The following is a 16,704-nucleotide window of genomic DNA, read 5'->3' as shown; positions in this document are numbered from 1 at the left end:
ACACCTTACCGCCTGAGTGGGGCTAGTCCTGGAGCAGCCGCTGTCCCAGGTGCTGAAGGAAATGGCCCACTCCTGCCCCCTTCACCACCTCTCACTGTTGTGCTGTTGTGGACCCTCTTGACCCCCACTTCCTAGAACATCTAGACGAACACAAAATCCTGGGTCATGCTTCCCTGAGGGGAAATTTTTTTTCGGCTCCTAGATTCAGACTAGCGTCACATCAAAGCAGCTTGTAACTATGTAACAGATGTAATTATGGGCATTTTGAATTTACTGAATCTTCTAATGACAGTTTTCTTCAACAGAGGTTCTCATAAGTCCTAAAACTTAAATGTGTAACTTTAAAACATTTTAAGTTTGAGAAAATGATGCAAAACGAAGGGAGGAAATGAACACTTATTGAAGATGCTTACCAGATATTATCAGTCATTTACACACGCTTGCTTATAAATCTTCACAACATGGCAATGAAGTGGCTACTGTTATGTAATAAAGACACTGAGGCTTAGAGAGTGATATGATTTTCCCCAAATCAAACAGCTAGTAAATGGCAGACTGGAATGCTGACTTTTGTAGGGATGGAATGGTGGATCCAGGGACATCTGATCCTGACTGCATCTAGCTCTCTGTTCCACCTTCCCTAAAGAGTAGTCTTGTCCTCATGATCCAAGATGTAGCTCCAGCTATTTTAACTATACCTGCCCCCATTCCCCTCCCCTCCCTCCTTCCCTCTACCTCCCAGGTTCATAGCCACGCCCACCCGCCTAGATCCTCCCAGGCCCCAAGCGCCCCGGCTGGCTCTCGATGTGACTGGAACGGAAATGAGAAGCATAGTTTTATTCCTGGGAATCTGGAGGTGTCTAGGGTCACGATGGATCCCAGGCAAGAAGGTGATGGGTCATTGCTGCCCTGTGCTCAGCGGCTCCACCCGCAGCCAAAGTCCGCCCTCTGCGCGCAGGATCAGCTCTGGCTTCCTGCGAGGCTCCTCCTTGTCCGGCAGGACGCGGAACCGCAGTAGCGTCAGCGCCAGGACCACCTTCATCTCAGTCATGGCGAATGTCTGCCCGATACAGTTCCTGTGGGTGGGAGTGGGGGCTTTGACTGCACCCGGAACCCTCACCCGGACCCCAAAACACCTGGTATCTGGCCCACAACCCCCATTCCCACCCACAGTATAGAGAAAGAGGCTAACCATGCCTGGAACCGTATGTGGGCTTGCATATCTCCAGACCCTAGTCCACTCTCCACTGCTGAACTCAGACCAGTAGACAGGGGAGCGGGTCCCCTCAGCACACCATGAACCCCTCCTTGAGCCCACCACCATTCCCCAGATTCTTACCATAATGTCTGAGGGGAGTGGAGAGAAAGTGACCATCTTAAAGTTTTCCCCCTTCCTGGCCCCACACTTAACCTGGAATTTCACCCCCAGCCCCCTACCCCCACCTCTCCACCCCCATCTCAGATGGCCGCTGTCTTCACCTGGGCCCCGCGGAGAAGGGAACAAAAGCCACAGGTGACCTCTCTTTGATGTTTTCTGGGTCGAAGCGGAAGGGATCAAAGACCTGGGGGCAAGACAAGACAGGGCTACTTGGCAGGTGTTTGTATAGTAGGGGGAGGTGATGGCTGATTTGCCAGAAGTCAGAACCCTGGGTCCCCTGAGGGGAGTGGATAAGGATAAGGGAGGTGGGGGGTGGGGGAGGTATCACCTCAGGATCTGGCCACACAGATGGGTTGTGGTGGGTCCCGAAAATGCTGATGAGGCAGATAACACCTGTGGAAGAGGAGGGGCAGTCAGGTCTAGGTCCCACCTGCCCGATTGGCCCCTCTTTCTCACCAGGAACCTCCTCTCCTAGTCATTGTGGGCACCTTTGGGGATGACCCGGCCATCTGGAAGTACAGTGTCCTGGGTACAGCGGCGGGAGATGACCGAGACCGGGGGGTGCAATCGCAGACTCTCCTTGATGCACATGGTTAGGAAGGGCAACTGGGCCAGGTCGTCCCTGAGGAAACCCCATGACAATTATCCAGTGAGCAAAAATAGAGCCCTCCTTGTGCCCCATAAGACCCTCTCTGCCTAGAACAAAATTGGATTGTTGGTTTAAATATCTCCAAACACATTAGGTTGTATACATTTCTTATGTACAGCTTTTTCTTTGTCCATCATACATCAAAATAATGGTTCTTAAAAATAAAGAAAAAAAAAAAAAAGCAATGTCATAGAAGTACCAGAAGAAGTTTAGTGAGGTATTTTTAGCACCTTTTAAAGCAAAACATGGAAAAGCCAACCATAAGTTTACAAATTTGTATAAAAATAAAATATTATTTATGGCAAGACAGCAAAGTCAAAAGGCAAATGAGTAAAAGATCAGATTCAATGTTTACTCTTATTTATTATAGCACTAGAGACACTAGCTAATGCAATTAGATGTGAAAAAGGAGCGTAATGCCATTCAAAATGTGGGGTGAATATGTAATTTTTGGCAGACAGTGATTTTATACTTAGTAAACAAGAGAATTCACTGGAAAACTTTTATAGACATTGAAGATCCAGTAAGGGGACTGAATTATTTTTCTTTAATCCCCTTCATTTTGGGTGGTGATTTAAATTCCTTTGTAAAAAACTTTTATTGGAGTATAGTTGGTTTACAACATTTTATTTATTTCTACTGTACAGGAAAGTGAATCAGCTACATGTATCGCCTCATTTTTTATTTTCTTCCCATTCTGTCACAACAGAGCATTGAATAGTTTCCCTATGCTATACAGTAGGTTCTTATTAGTTATCTATTTTATACATAGTATCAATAGTGTATATTAAATTCTTAACATAGACTCAAGGGATTAGATCTGATAGACAGAGTGCCTGAAGAACTATGGACAGAGGTTCATGACATTGTACAGGAGGCAGTGATCAAGACCATCCCCAAGAAAAAGAAATCCAAAAAGGCAAAATGGTTGTTTGAGGAAGCCTTACAAATAGCTGAGAAAAGAAGAGAAGCTAAAGGCAAAGGAGAAAAGGAAAGATATAAGCATCTGAATGCAGAGTTCCAAAGAATAGCAGAGAGATAAGAAAGCCTTCCTCAGTGATCAATGCAAAGAAATAGATGAAAACAATAGAATGGGAAAGACTAGAGATCTCTTCAAGAAAATTAGAGATACTAAGGGAACATTTCATGAAAAGATGGACACAATAAAGGACAGAAATGGTATGGACCTAACAGAAGCAGAAGATATTAAGAAGAGGTGGCAAGAATACACAGAAAAACTATACCAAAAAGATGTCCATGACCCAGGTACCACGATGGTGTGATCACTGGACTAGAGCCAGACATCCTGGAATGCGAAGCCAGGTGGGCCTTAGGAAGCATCACAACAAACAAAGCTAGTGGAGGTGATGGAATTCCAGTTGAGCTATTTCAAATCCTAAAAGATGATGCTGTGTAAGTGCTGCACTCAATAGGCCAGCAAATTTGGAAAACTCAGCAGTGGCCAAAGGACTGCAAAAGGTCAGTTTTCATTCTAATTCCAAAGAAAGGCAATGCCAAAGAATGTTCAAACTACCGCACAATTACACTCATTTCACATGCTAGTAAAGTAATGCTCAAAATTCTCCAAGCCAGGCTTCAACAGTACGTGAACTGAGAACTTCCAGATGTTCAAGCTGGATTTAGAAAAGGCAGACAAACCAGAGAGCAAATTGCCAACATTGGTTGAATCATCAAGAAAGCCAGAGAGTTCCAGAAAAACATCTATTTCTGCTTTATTGACTATGCCAAAGCCTTTGACTGTGTGGATGACAACAAACTGTGGAAAATTCTTAAAGAGATGGGAATACCAGACCACCTGACCTGCCTCCTGAGAAATCTATATATGGGTCAAGAAGCAACAGTTAGAACCGGACACGGAACAACAGACTGGTTCCAAATTGGGAAAGGAGTACGTCAAGGCTGTATATTGTCACCCTGTTTATTTACCTTATATGCAGAGTACATCATGTGAAATGATGGGCAGGATGAAGCACAAGCTGGAATCAAGATTGCCAGGAGAAATATCAATAACCTCAGATATGCAGATGACATCACCCTTATGACAGAAAGTGAAGAAGAACTAAAAAGCCCCTTGTTGAAAGTGAAAGAGGAGAGTGAAAAAGTTGGTTTAAAACTCAACATTCAGAAAACTAAGATCATGGCCTCTGGTCCCATCACTTCATGGCAAATAGATAGGAAAACAATGGAAACAGTGAGAGACTATTTTTGGGGCTCCAAAATCACTGCAGATGGTGACTACAGCCATGAAATTAAAAGATGCTTGCTCCTTGGAAAAAAAAAGCTATGACCAATCTAGACAGTACATTAAAAAGCAGAGACATTGCTTCACCAACAATGGTCCATCTAGTCAATGCTATGGTTTTTCCAGTAGTCAAGTATAGATGTGAGAGTTGGACTATAAAGAAAGCAGAGGGCCAAAAAATCGATGCTTTTGAACTGTAATGTTGGAGAAGACCCTTGAGAGTCCCTTGGACTGAAAGGAGATCCAACCAGTCAATCCTAAAGGAAATCAGTCCTAATATTCATTGGAGGGACTGATGCTAAAGCTGAAACTCCAATACTTTGGCCATCTGATGTGAAGAACTGACTCATTGGAAAAGACCCTGATGCTGGGCAAGATTGAAGGCAGGAGGAGAAGGGGATAACAGAGGATGATATGGTTGGATGGCATCACTGACTCAATGGATGTGAGTTTGAGCAAGTTCTGTCAGTTGGTTCTGGACAGGAAAACCTGGTGTGCTGCAATCCATGGGGTCACAAATAGTAGGACATGACTGAGTGACTAAACTGAATTGAATTAAAATTCTTAGCAGGTGATACAGTTAACTTATTCAAAATTGGATAACCACAAAACACAATAGCTGTGGCCCAATAGCACTCATTTCCCTTCCTCACAGTTTGCCTAATAGTTATTTTTTAAGTATTCTAGTACTAGATCCTGCCAAGTCTCTGATCATATTCCTACTAAGCAATAATGCCAGAACCAACCAACCATCTCTTCTCAACAGAACCAATGAGAGGGGCTCAGAAATAGACCAGGAGACTTGGACTTACCATTCAATGTTTTTAGGCTCACGATCCTTCAGGAGCTCTTGCACCTCCTGCCGGCAGCGCTCCTGGTATTCTTGGTGCTTGGCAAGGTTGTACAGAATCCAGGAGAGACCACTGGCTGTGGTATCATGGCCTGAGAAGCATTCAGAAAGGCTTGGGTCTCTGGGCTACTTCAGCACCAGAGCACGGACAGCTCCCTCGAATTAAGGCCCATGGAGAGGATAGGGAGGGATAGGGTGGCCCAGGGTCCATTCAGCAAGTTCTTTCTCCTCCTGTAGTCCTACACTGGGACCCTCACCTTCAAACATGAAGGTGTCAGCTTCAGCTCGGATATCTTCATCTGACAATCCCTTCCCATCTTCATCCTGGAGAGAAAGCAAGATCCCCAGAATCACACCAGCTTTGAAGGCACCTGAGTCTAACCTGAGACAGTCTTTGAACATCTCCATCATCCATCTAGAAACCCAAGGCCACCTTGAACTCCTGGACACTATCACTAGAGGACCCACCACACAGATTTCCTCTTGACCACTTTGCCTCTTAAATTGTCCCTGGTGAATGGAATCAAAGATCCATAAATATTTTCATGTTTCTACATGATGCAACCTGGGTTAAAGAATGACTGAATGGAAACTTAGAAACTAGAGATTGAACATTGCCCCACTGCCATTTGCTCACTTTGTATGATAGTATTGGGTTGGACAGAAAGCTTGTTTGGGTTTTTGGCAACCCAATAAATTCAGAGATTCCTTTTCTCCCCTAAAGATAAGGAATGGGTTATAAACCTGTAGATCTATAGACTTCAATTTCTTTCCAGTGAGGATTTGTTTAAACTCCAGAACATTGTCTGTCTTTTCTACTCTTGTCTCATATTGTTTCATATCTTCTCCTCTTGTCTCCCCTCCTCCCCTCCTCACTGCTCCCTTCTTCTTTTCTTTCTCTCTTTCCCTCTCCCTGACCACCCTTGTATGGAAGAAGGGAGCATATATCTTGCATAAGTTCTAAAATTCAGAATGTCAGTGGCAGTCTGATGGTTAAGACTCCACACTTTCACTGCAGGGGACACAGGTTCCATTTCTGGTTGGGGAACTAAGATCCAGCATGCCAAATGGGGTGGTCAAAAAAAAAAAAGAGTTCTAGAATTCAACACTTGGCAGTACTTCCCCTCCATGAGAGCATGGCTGCATGTAAAGATAGAAGCATCATGGTGCCCTCAAAGGAATTTGGGGATGGGGAACCAAGGCTACAATTCTACTCTGACTACTGTTACTGCTATAAACAATACATAGGTTGCTCTTATCTAGGGTTCTGTATATATACATACATGTGTATATATGTATGCAAGTATACAGACATGTGAGACTTCCCAGGTAGCTCAGTGGTAAAGAATCTGCTTGCCAATGCAGGAGATACAAGGAAACATGGGTTTGATCCCTGGCTTGGGAAGGTCCCCTAGAGGAAGAAATGGCAAGCCAATCTAGCATTCTTGCCTGTAAAATCCCATGGACAGAGCACGAGGGTGGGCTACAATCCACGAGGTCACAGAGTCAGACATGACTGAGCTCACACATGTATATGCACATATCCTGTCTTATTAACTTGGAAGTAGAGTGAAATCTCAGGCCCCTTACAAAATTTCAGATTTAGCAGCCCTCCTGCAGGCAGTATTCCATATTGGTCATCTTTAAAACTTATCCTAACCCACCCCTCCCTTCCATGAGCATCTCACATGGCTCCCCAGTGCCCTCTGCATCCAGTCCAAGTTCTTTGATCAAATCAAGTTCCCAAGGTCCATTCTACTTCTTGAACAAGAAACCAGAGGAGCCCACCTTGGTCAACAGGAGCACATCAATGAAGTCTAAAGTCTTGGTCTTCGCTTTGGCCTTGAGGAAGTCATCAATACTCTCACTGGGGAGGGTGCGGTGCCGCTCCTGGATGACAGCATCTGTGAAGTCGTGCACCAGGCGGCAGGCCCTGCGGAAGCGCCGCCCATCTGGGGTGAGGTAGTACAGGAAGTCCATGTGCAAGAAAATCTCCTGGTGTCGTTTTGCAACAAGGGCACTGAGCTCCAAGATGGCAGCAATATATTCACTGGGCTTCCTGTAGAATGAGAGCATGAAGGGATGCAAGAACTTAAAACACCTGAAACTCAGAAACCGAAGGCTACCTCCCTTCAGGAAACTGAGGCTCCAAGAACAGGTGGGCCCATAGATCCAGTATGGTGATGAGCCATGAGAGTCATGCTCCAGACTCTCTCAATCCACTTCCCATCTCTGTGAGCTGCCTCCATACCCCAGGCAGCCAGAGCACAGCTTCTCCTCTCTCTCTTACCCAGTATCTGCCCTTTTGCTCCAAAACTGTCCACTCAGCTCAGATCTTCTGCTAGAAGGTCAATTGGAGAAGGAAATGGCACCCTACTCCAGTACTCTTGCCTGGAAAATCCCATGGACAGAGGAGTTCATGGGGTCACAGAGAACCAGACACGACTGAGCGACTTCACTTTCACTTTTGTTCACTTCCCTATTCTTAGATCCATTGTCAACACCATCCAGGGTCTACATTATGGTCAGTCTTCTCTTGAGTCAGATGTTAGAGTTCAGATTTGACCATGACTCTCATCTTCTGAAGCACTTTTCATAGCTTCCTGGAAACCTCAGGATAAAGTTCATATCCTCTTTGTCTGGCTTCAAATGCCCTTAAGATATAACCTGCTCACTCCTCCAACCTTATTTCTGAAGTGTCTCATCACTATTGCACACACTTTGTTCATTATAACCTCCTGCCCTTTATCAAACAGTTCTACCTACTTGCAGGAATAGCTCCTTCTCTTTCCCTTCTCTGTCCTTCAATGTCCAGCTCTGACTCACCTCCTCCGGGAAGACTCTTCTGATTACCCTCCCTCCCTCATCTACTCTAGTGGGTCTATATTCCCAGGCCCTGGGCTGAGACTCACTCCTGGCAATTGCTGTTGTAACTGAAGATGCATTTCTGCAGACTGTCCAGGGTCATGAGGCTGATGTGTTCAAACATGTCCAGATGGGTGTGGCCTTCTTTGATCAGGCGCTGCCACTTGGCCTGAACAGAGAAGGGGACACAGCTGAAGCTGAGAATTGCCTCCCTGGTGCCCCTCCCTAATCCCAAACACCAAGATGCACTCCCCCAGACTTTGTCTCCTGGTCCCAGGCACCCAGCCCCAGGGAGGACTGGGCTTGTGTTACTATTAGTATATAAACTCCATGGCTGGGAGCCAGGAGATCTCGGTTTGTGAATCCTGGCTCTGTGCTCTATACTTATGTATCATTGGTCAACTTTAAATAAAGTTAAGTGCTAACAATTGTTATTCAGTGACAGCAGCCATGAAATTAAAAGACGCTTCTTGAAAGAAAAGCTATGGCAAACCTAGACAGTGTATTAAAAAGCAGAGACATCATCTTGCCTACAAAAGTGCTTATAGTCAAAGCTATAGCTTTTCCAGTAATCATGTATGGCTGTGAGAGGTGGACCATAAAGAAGGCTGAGCACTGAAGAATTGATGCTTCAAATTTTGATGCTGGAGAAGACTCTTGAGAATCACTTGGACAGCAAGGAGATCAAACCAACCAATCCTAAAGGAAATCAAGTCTGAATATTCACTGGAAGGACTGATGCTGAAGCTTAAGCTCCAATACTTTGGCCACCTGATGTGAAGAGCGGATTCATTGGAAAAGTCCCTGATGCTTGGAGAGATTGAGGGCATGAGCAGAAGGGGGTGACAGAGAATGAGATGGATAGATGACATCACTGACTCAATGGACATGAGTTTGAGAAAACTCTGGGAGCTAGCAAAGGACAGGGAAGCCTGGTGTGTTGTAATCCACGGGATTGCAAAGAGTCAGACAGGACTTAATGACTGACCAACCAACAACAACAAATGTTAGGTTTTATCATCTTCATTGTTATAAATCGATTAGGAAAATGTTCCTTTTATGTTAGAAGAGTTAATCCTTTGTGGGCCCAGAGTACCCACGCACATTTTTTCTGGGTAGGCCAAAAAATTGGAAGGCCCTGATGTTCTTTACCTGGCCCATTTCTCAGAGTTGTGTTTGTAGCAGACAGCCTTGAGAAGTGAGGTAGTGACTCCTCCTGGACAAATATTAGGATTGCTTCTAATTGCTATAAAAGTCGTAGAGTCCCTAAACCTAGTACTCCCTCCCCTGTGATAAAACATACTACATGAGCAGGCATCTATAGAAGCCCACCTGTGTCACTTGCATGAGATTCGGTGACTTGGATGAAGAATGCAAACCAACAAGCAGCACATGTTGTTTGCTGGGCTAACCTTTGTCTGTGACCCAGGAGTCTCACATATTCCGGCAGAATCCATAAAACAGTAATAAGCTCACTTGTCAGCTTGCAAGTATGGAAAAATTACAGGCACTTCACAAAAGCCTGACCTCTAATTCTTCACTTCCTTATGTATGTATCCAAACTTTTTGCAATGTAATTTTTCAGTAACTCTACTTGGAGGTGGAGCCTGTTTCAGCATCTTTTGATCCTGAGCTTGCCTTGGACTTGCTTTGGCCAATAGACTGTGGTGAAAATGATGAGATGACCAACCCAAACCTAGACCCCAAGGCACATTGCAGCTTCCTCTCAGTCTTCTCAAATCCTGCCTCTGCCATTTGAACCAGTCTGAGATGCCCTTTGAAGGGAGAGAATCACATGAAAGGAAGTCTAGTTACCACAGCTGAGATCATCCTAGATCAGCTTGTAGCCAACCAAGCTTCAAACCTGTGACAGGACTGACCCAGACCAGCAATGCTTCCTACCTGTATGGTCAGGCCACCCAACACAGCTGTCCTCTTGTTCTCTGTACATCCCATGCTTGACCAGTCCCTGCTTCACCTACACCCTATTCACATGACAGACCTTCCTCTTAATCATGGAGCCTAATGAGTAAATTCTACATACTTGTCTTCTACAGCCTCAGATGGTGATTGTTCTCATCTTTATATCAAAGCATCTCCATCATAATAGTTTATTAAAGCGGTAGTGAGGGGGTGGGCTCCTCTACTAGTTTTCTTGGTAACTTATTAAACAACCTGACATCAATTCCCCCACAACTGGTTACATCCCACTCCCCACCCTGGTAGGGAAGACTTCTGCCTTGCCCTTCCTGCTGTCTGCTGCACATGGTGGGGTATCACTCCAGGACCTTGCTTCAGACATGCAAGATCCCTGTATCCATTAAAACACGGATGTCTCTATTTCTTACTCCAGCTCCTTCTTCAGTTCTGTGGCTTGCAGGCCTGCAGGATGCAGCGCAACACTGTCAGACCCATAGCTGATCACAGATACATGAGTGACCCCATCTCCATCTAGAAGAACCAAGCAACTGACTCATAGATTTGCTGTCAGCGTGCCTGTGTGCACAGTCATGTCCAACTCTCTGTGACCCCAGGCTCCTCCATCTAAGGGATTATCCCCAAAAGAATATGGGAGTGGGTTGCCCTTTCCTCCTCCAGGGGATCTTCCTAGGGATCAAACCTGTGTCTCCTGTGGCTACTGCACTGGCAGGAGGATTCTTTACTGCGGAGCCACCTGGGCTGACCTTTGCTGTCAATACTAAAATCCTTCTTGTTTTCAAGTGATTTATTATTTAGAAAGAACTAGTCCAATATTCATTATTATTATGAAACATGTCTCAAGATTCCAAGGCTTCTGTCAAGGTAGAATAGAAACTAATGCCTTCTGAGCACCTACTGTGTGCCAGGGATCTGGTTCCAATATGTTAGCTCTACTGACTGAGAGCAGGGATCACATTATGCTAATTTTATAGCCAAAGCAAGTGAGGCTCAGAAAGGAAGAACAATAGATTCAAAGCCACTTAGAAGACCCAGAATTATAAATAAGATGTCTATGAGTCTCCATGTCCCCCAGACTCCAGCTGGAACCCTGGGTTTAAGAGACTCACGTGCATGATGTCTGTGCTCTTGGTGAAAATCTTCATATAGGGCTTCAGGATGTTGAAGTGGAAGGCAGGTGTCAGCATGCGACGGTGCCTGCTCCACTTGTCACCAGCACTCAGCAGGAGCCCATCCCCTAGCAGAGACAGCCACAGGGAGTAAGCAAAGGAAGACCTTCCCCTGGGTCCCCAGGGATGTCCCCAGCCCCCTTTGTGAACAGTTACTCACCTAGCCAGGGCTTTAGAACTTCATAGAAGATCACGTCCTTTGGTGCGATGGCAGCTGACATGAATGAGGACCATTAGGGTCCTCTCCCCAAGGAGAGAGGGGAGGGAAGGGGCTTTTGGTGGGGAGTGGAGAATCCTAACCAGAAATCTGCATTCGCCCTCCAAGCCATCCATAGCAGAATGGGGCCAAGAGCACAGGAAATGTGGAAGTGGTGTGAGGGGAGGGCGGAACCAGACCAGGCTACAGCACAGAACAGAGCAAAGGCAGAGCCCACAGACATGACTGTATGTGCTTAGATACATCCCAACATGACACAACGTGCCCAGCATTCCTTGACATGGCATCTTCTGAACACCCAAGCATAACCCAGCACTCTACAAAACATCATTATGGGGACCAAGGACACCACACTTGCCCCAGCAGTGACCGCCCCCCGCAGAGACGTCTGACATGGCCCCATGTGTTAACATGCCCTGACGTGGCCCCAACATGTGTGACGCAACCTGACAGGACACAACAGCTCTGCCATGGACCTGAAGACCATCTGACCTGATCTGAGTGTGGCCCGGGCAGGCTCCAGACAGAACCTGAATACACTGATGATACAGACCTGAACCAGGTGAGACCCAGACCCGCCCTAAGACGTGCATCAGACAAGACTCACATAAGGTCTCAGGCATTCCTCAGAGTGGCTTTGAGTCCCAGACTGCAGATAAATCCGAAATGTACCCCAGGAGTGACCAGCAGGAGAACCAGAGAGTCTCTAATGGCATCACAGACGAGAACCAGAGAGACTCCAAGATGCCTCAAATGTCTTTGGCCATAGCTGAGCCCCAGAGGTGACTGAGACCATCTCTGAGCTCAGTTGTAAAATACAGCAAGTGTCACCAGGTATAACACATATCAGCTGTAACCAGAATCAAAGTAGAAATATAAACATGACCAGATGTGGCCATTCAGCAGACATTGCACAGACATGCCCAGAGGTCAGGCAGGTGGGATTCTGCAATGGGAGACAGTGGCATCTTTGCCATGCCCCCTTGCCTGCATCCTGGTCACTTGCACACAGAGCCTATGACAGGGGGCAAGCTGTGGTCAAGGGCATGTCTACCTGGAGCAAAGCGCACAGGCTTGATGCAGGTGGGGTGGAAGGTGTGGATGACTGCGTGCCAGGGCCCCACCCACCAGCAGGACATATCCCCATAGGTGCTGGCCAGGCCCTGTGTGTACCGGAGAACGTCCTCTGAGCTCTGAATCTGGAGAGGAACAAATAGGACCCAATTCACACTCTTCTAGGCTGCCAGAGGGAAGAACTTGTAGGAAAGTGATCCTGACTTGAGCCTATGCACCGCCTTTAACAGCAACTCCTTAGTCCTCAGCCTCCTGCAAGGCTCCTTCCCCTTATCCTCCATATATGACAGTTGGGGTCCCTTGGGTGTGGGGAAAGAAATGGCCTTTCCCTGTTCGGACCCCAAACACCATGTGCCCCTGATTTCTCTTCCATTCCCTTATTCCAGATAAGAACTGAGGCTCTGAGTGATGGAGTCACTTACTCACATTCTTACAGATAAGAAATCTGAGACACTAGTCCAGGACTGTTTAATCCAGGGCCTGCATTCTTAGCTCCAAAACAATAGCTCAGAGGACCCTGTGCCCCCAAGACATGGAATTCAGAGTTTCAGGGATGCAGGAATTGGTCCTATGACCCAGGCAAAAGAAATTAAAGGGAACCCTGTATCTTTTCCTGGAAGTGTTGTGAATGAGCTAACTGTTCCATGAAGGTTGAGCTTCATGGGTTCATCTGTACCAGGATGAGAGTGATACTGTCACAGATAAACACAGAACTAAATGATGGAGACAGATTTCTTTGTCTTCAGATTGTCTATCTCTGATGGACTGTTTAAGCCCTGCGTCCACCTGGGCTTGAAGACACCCACCTGGGATTTTACAACCAGTTGATTCTCTTTCTCTTGGTAGATTATGTAGAGTTGCATTTCCATCATTACCAGCTAAAGGAGAATTTAGCAGGCAGAGAGAGGATGGGCCCTTCCCAGGTTCACCCAGCATTCTGGTGTCTGAACCCAGGTCTCTGACACATGCTGCTTATTGCCCTGCTTGCCTGATCTGTGTATGGGAGGGGCAGAAGGCAAGGGAAGGAAGCAAGGGTTGGGTGAAGTTTTCTCAGGGAGATTCCTGGGGACTGGAGAAGGAGGACACTGAACTAGAAGTGTTTAAGAACAAAGAACAGGCTCAAAGAAACTGACCCACCAGAGAGGTAAATAGCCATGGAAATAGCAACCCAGATCTTCTACCAGCCACCGGCCACATTGCTCTCGATCTGGGGATGGGTGGGACTGAGGACATGCCTGGCAGGGGGCCTGGAATGTTATGGATGCCCACTGCATAATTCTATCCTCTGCTTTAAAATTTAAAAAAATTTCCAGATCCAGTTTCAGCAACTCCTCCTCAGGAAGCCTTCCAGCCTCCCCCAGCAGAGAACCTTGCTTCTTCTCTGCGTTTGCGCAGCTCATCTCCCTCTGGCCAATTTCTGACCACACCAGGTCATGGATCTCTCTGCCCTAATCTGAGGCTTTATGTTTGGGGGTGTCTTTCACCTAGGACATCAGGGTGGGGTGTAAATGGCAATAGGAGAAGGGAGGAGGGAGGAGGCTATGAGATTGGGATGATGAATACATGAAGGAAAGAAGAAGATGGCAGAGAGAGGAGGGGAGGGGGGTTGGGGTCCTGTAGGGACCACATGGAAGCTTGGCAGGGAGGGGCTGGAAGCCCTGAAGTGTGCCATGGCACCCATCACCACAAGCTCTGCCTGAGTACCTGAAGCATTGGCGACGATCCTGATCAAGTCAGGGTGGCAGAAAACGATGATGGGGGTGATGGGACCCATCCAGATCCTAAATCCTTGGGAGTATTTGGCCACCAGCTCAGTTAATTTGCTCATGCCCTGCTCCGTGGGGGGGACCTGTAAGCAAGGTAAGGGTCATCACTCTGCAGAAGGAGAGTCCACTGCAGTGGACGGAGTGTGGGATCCTGCACAGATGGAGGGAATCTCTGCTTCCTCCTTCCCTCTGGGGGAGGGAGGGACCTGGAGGCTCTCCAAGTCCCAAAGGTCTATGCCAGGGCACAGGGAGAAGACAGGCTCTGTGCCCACAGGGAGGTGGACCTTGGCTTGAGAATGCAAATTTTTCTGGTCCTCCTGGGAGTTGTCCACCAGGGGTGGCCACAGGAGGAAATCCTTTTGGGGGAGGTTTGTGGATGTCAGAGTGGCCTCAGACTTCTCCCTGGGTTTTGGTCCCACATCCTTTTATCTCTGGGCCAGTCCACATGGCCTCTGCTTCCTTGCATAGCAAAGGATCTGCAGACCTGGGACCTTCTAGCCCTGGCTGACCCCAGGGACAGACATGAACTCTGCCTTTTAATCAGCGAGGAACTGTGACCTAGGAACTCCCGCAATGGTCAGTCTCTGTGCAGAGCACATCCTGTCTATTTGTATGGACAACGCTTTCAACTGTGCCACTTACAAATGAAGAAATGGAGGCCACATCCCCTCAAAGGGGAAGAAGTGTGGATTTTCTCCTGGTGAAGCACCCTTCCCTCACAATGCTCCATTCAAACCTGACAAATACCCCAGGTGCTCTAGGCAGGTGACATCATTTTCACTTTTGTGCATTGCTCCCGTCTCCCCAAGCACCTAAGGTGAGGATTCAAAGCACTAGATGAGATTGGTCCAGAGAGGGAGTGTGACTCAGCCGAGGTCGCATATCAAGAGGGGCTGGAGGAAGGAAGTATAAACAAGAATGGCCCCCACAGCCAAGCCCTGTGGGGAAGGCAGAACTGAGGTCACTTTGTAACATTCCTGCTGCCTGCAGGACCTGCTGAGACCATTTTAAGACCCCAAATCTCAGCAAATCTTCACAATGAGCCTTGGATACCATTATTGTGAATTTTGCCTTAATGAACAGTAGTTGTTATAAGTCCTTCCCCAAGTTTAGTTCTTGTCCCAGGCAGGAGAGGGAAGCTGCCTGGGAAATGCGGGGAGCTGGATGCCCATCCATTTGATCTTGACTGAGGGAGGTGATGTCACATTCATCACCAGGGTCATCAAATATTTAGAGTGCTTACGTTGTGCCAGCCCTGGACAGGGCACTGTAGTGTCTCCTCCCCAGAACGATCATCAAACTGGGATGTGTTAATAAGTACTTGGGTGATTAACTGTTTAATTAATTGTGACTAGGACCAAGTCAAAGGTCCAAGTCTAGTCACAAGATAGGTGGGTGTGGAGGAGGGGTAAGTCTAAGAAGGCTCTGAAAGCGGAAGTGAGTAGCTAAGTTTATCCAGATGGGGAGAGGGGCCTAATGGGACATCTTGGGGGAAGGGTGGGGTGTAAGATTAGAGGAAGGGGTCCTGGGAATGGGAGAGGGTGGGAGCTTTTCTCCTGTAGGTGGGAATAGGGAAGTGATATCTATTTCCTGTGAGGAAGCTGTGACCCAGAGTGAAAAGACACAGGAAAGGGGCCACATGCAGAGCAGACCCTGGACAGCACCCTTGAGGACCTCCAGGCCACCATGGAAACTGGAGAGGCCAGGGAACCAGGTTCTGTGCAGCCCGGCCTCAGAGATTCATAATGTGTGCAAGGCATGCAGCAGATGGACCCTAAAACAGGCTAGGGTTGGAAGGACAGGACGTGGGGAAGGTCCTGATGGCAGAGCAGGGAAATGAATGAGTGAGGGAAGAGGGGCTCCCCGGCCTCCCTGGCTTCTCTGCTGTCCTAGATCCCAGTCCAAACTTGAACCCCATTCCTGACCCTCAGGAAGTCCATCCACCCTGATCCCCCAGACCCATGCTCCTGCCCACACTCACCAGGCCTAGGTGACCCAAGAACCAGTTGCGTTTTGGGGGCTGTGGGAAACACTGGAGGCGACGAGAGTTGTTGTAGAAGGTGTAGGTCCAGGCCAGAATGCGGGCCAGGAGCCAGGAGGCCCCAGTGAACAGCAGCAGCAGCCACGGGGAGGCTGCCACTGGCCCGAGTCCCAGCCAGGACAGGCTCAGCTCCAGCATCCTGTGGGGCAGTCAGAGTGGAGGCTGAATCCTGAGGATGAAGGAAGAGGCAGTGATGGTGAGTTGTGAGGCAAAGACAAATAGAGGGAGAGGAGCAAGGGAGTGAAGGACAGGGATGGGGAGTGCTGGGATGGGCAAGAAGGGCTCAGAGACAGGCAGACAGGGACTGGGAGAGGGGAGGGAGAAACACAGAAATTCAGAGGAATAGGGAAATACAGACAGAAAGACACATACAAACACGCACAAAGAATGTGTGTTAGTTACCCACTGGTATTCCCTCATCTCCCTGGCCAGTTCTTTCCCTGGAGCCACCCTGCCTTGGGTAGCAGCCTTCCCCACCCTGGGCCAGGACCCCC

The 16,704-nt window shown here is 47.6% G+C and overlaps 1 protein-coding gene across 2 annotated transcripts; it reads right to left on the bottom strand.

Moving 5' to 3' along the window:
- Positions 1 to 822: 822 nt before the first annotated feature.
- On the bottom strand, positions 823 to 16,359 carry LOC147368221 (cytochrome P450 4F2). 2 transcript variants are annotated; one of them, XM_086408716.1, is made up of 12 exons: positions 16,151 to 16,359; positions 14,108 to 14,252; positions 11,273 to 11,326; positions 11,053 to 11,180; positions 8,053 to 8,174; positions 6,929 to 7,199; positions 5,398 to 5,464; positions 5,103 to 5,232; positions 1,867 to 2,000; positions 1,707 to 1,771; positions 1,480 to 1,562; positions 823 to 1,076 (listed from the first exon to the last, which is right to left on the bottom strand). In XM_086408716.1, the coding sequence occupies exons 1-12, from the start codon at positions 16,346 to 16,348 to the stop codon at positions 899 to 901; spliced, it is 1,575 nt and encodes a 524-aa protein (XP_086264842.1). In that variant the 5' UTR covers positions 16,349 to 16,359; the 3' UTR covers positions 823 to 898. The 2 variants fall into 2 exon arrangements, with proteins under 2 accessions (XP_086264842.1, XP_086264841.1); XM_086408715.1 differs by lacking the exons at positions 8,053 to 8,174; positions 14,108 to 14,252; positions 16,151 to 16,359 and having other exon boundaries at positions 11,273 to 11,696.
- Between the last annotated feature and the right edge of the window lie 345 nt (positions 16,360 to 16,704).

The sequence above is a fragment of the Bos grunniens genome, chromosome 7 (assembly GCF_055505025.1).
Source record: "Bos grunniens cultivar Pamir isolate PY7600 chromosome 7, Bosgru_T2T1.0, whole genome shotgun sequence".
Lineage (NCBI taxonomy): Eukaryota > Metazoa > Chordata > Mammalia > Artiodactyla > Bovidae > Bos > Bos grunniens.
Note: the sequence above shows the minus strand (reverse complement) of the source record. Positions and strands in the feature narration are given on the sequence as shown.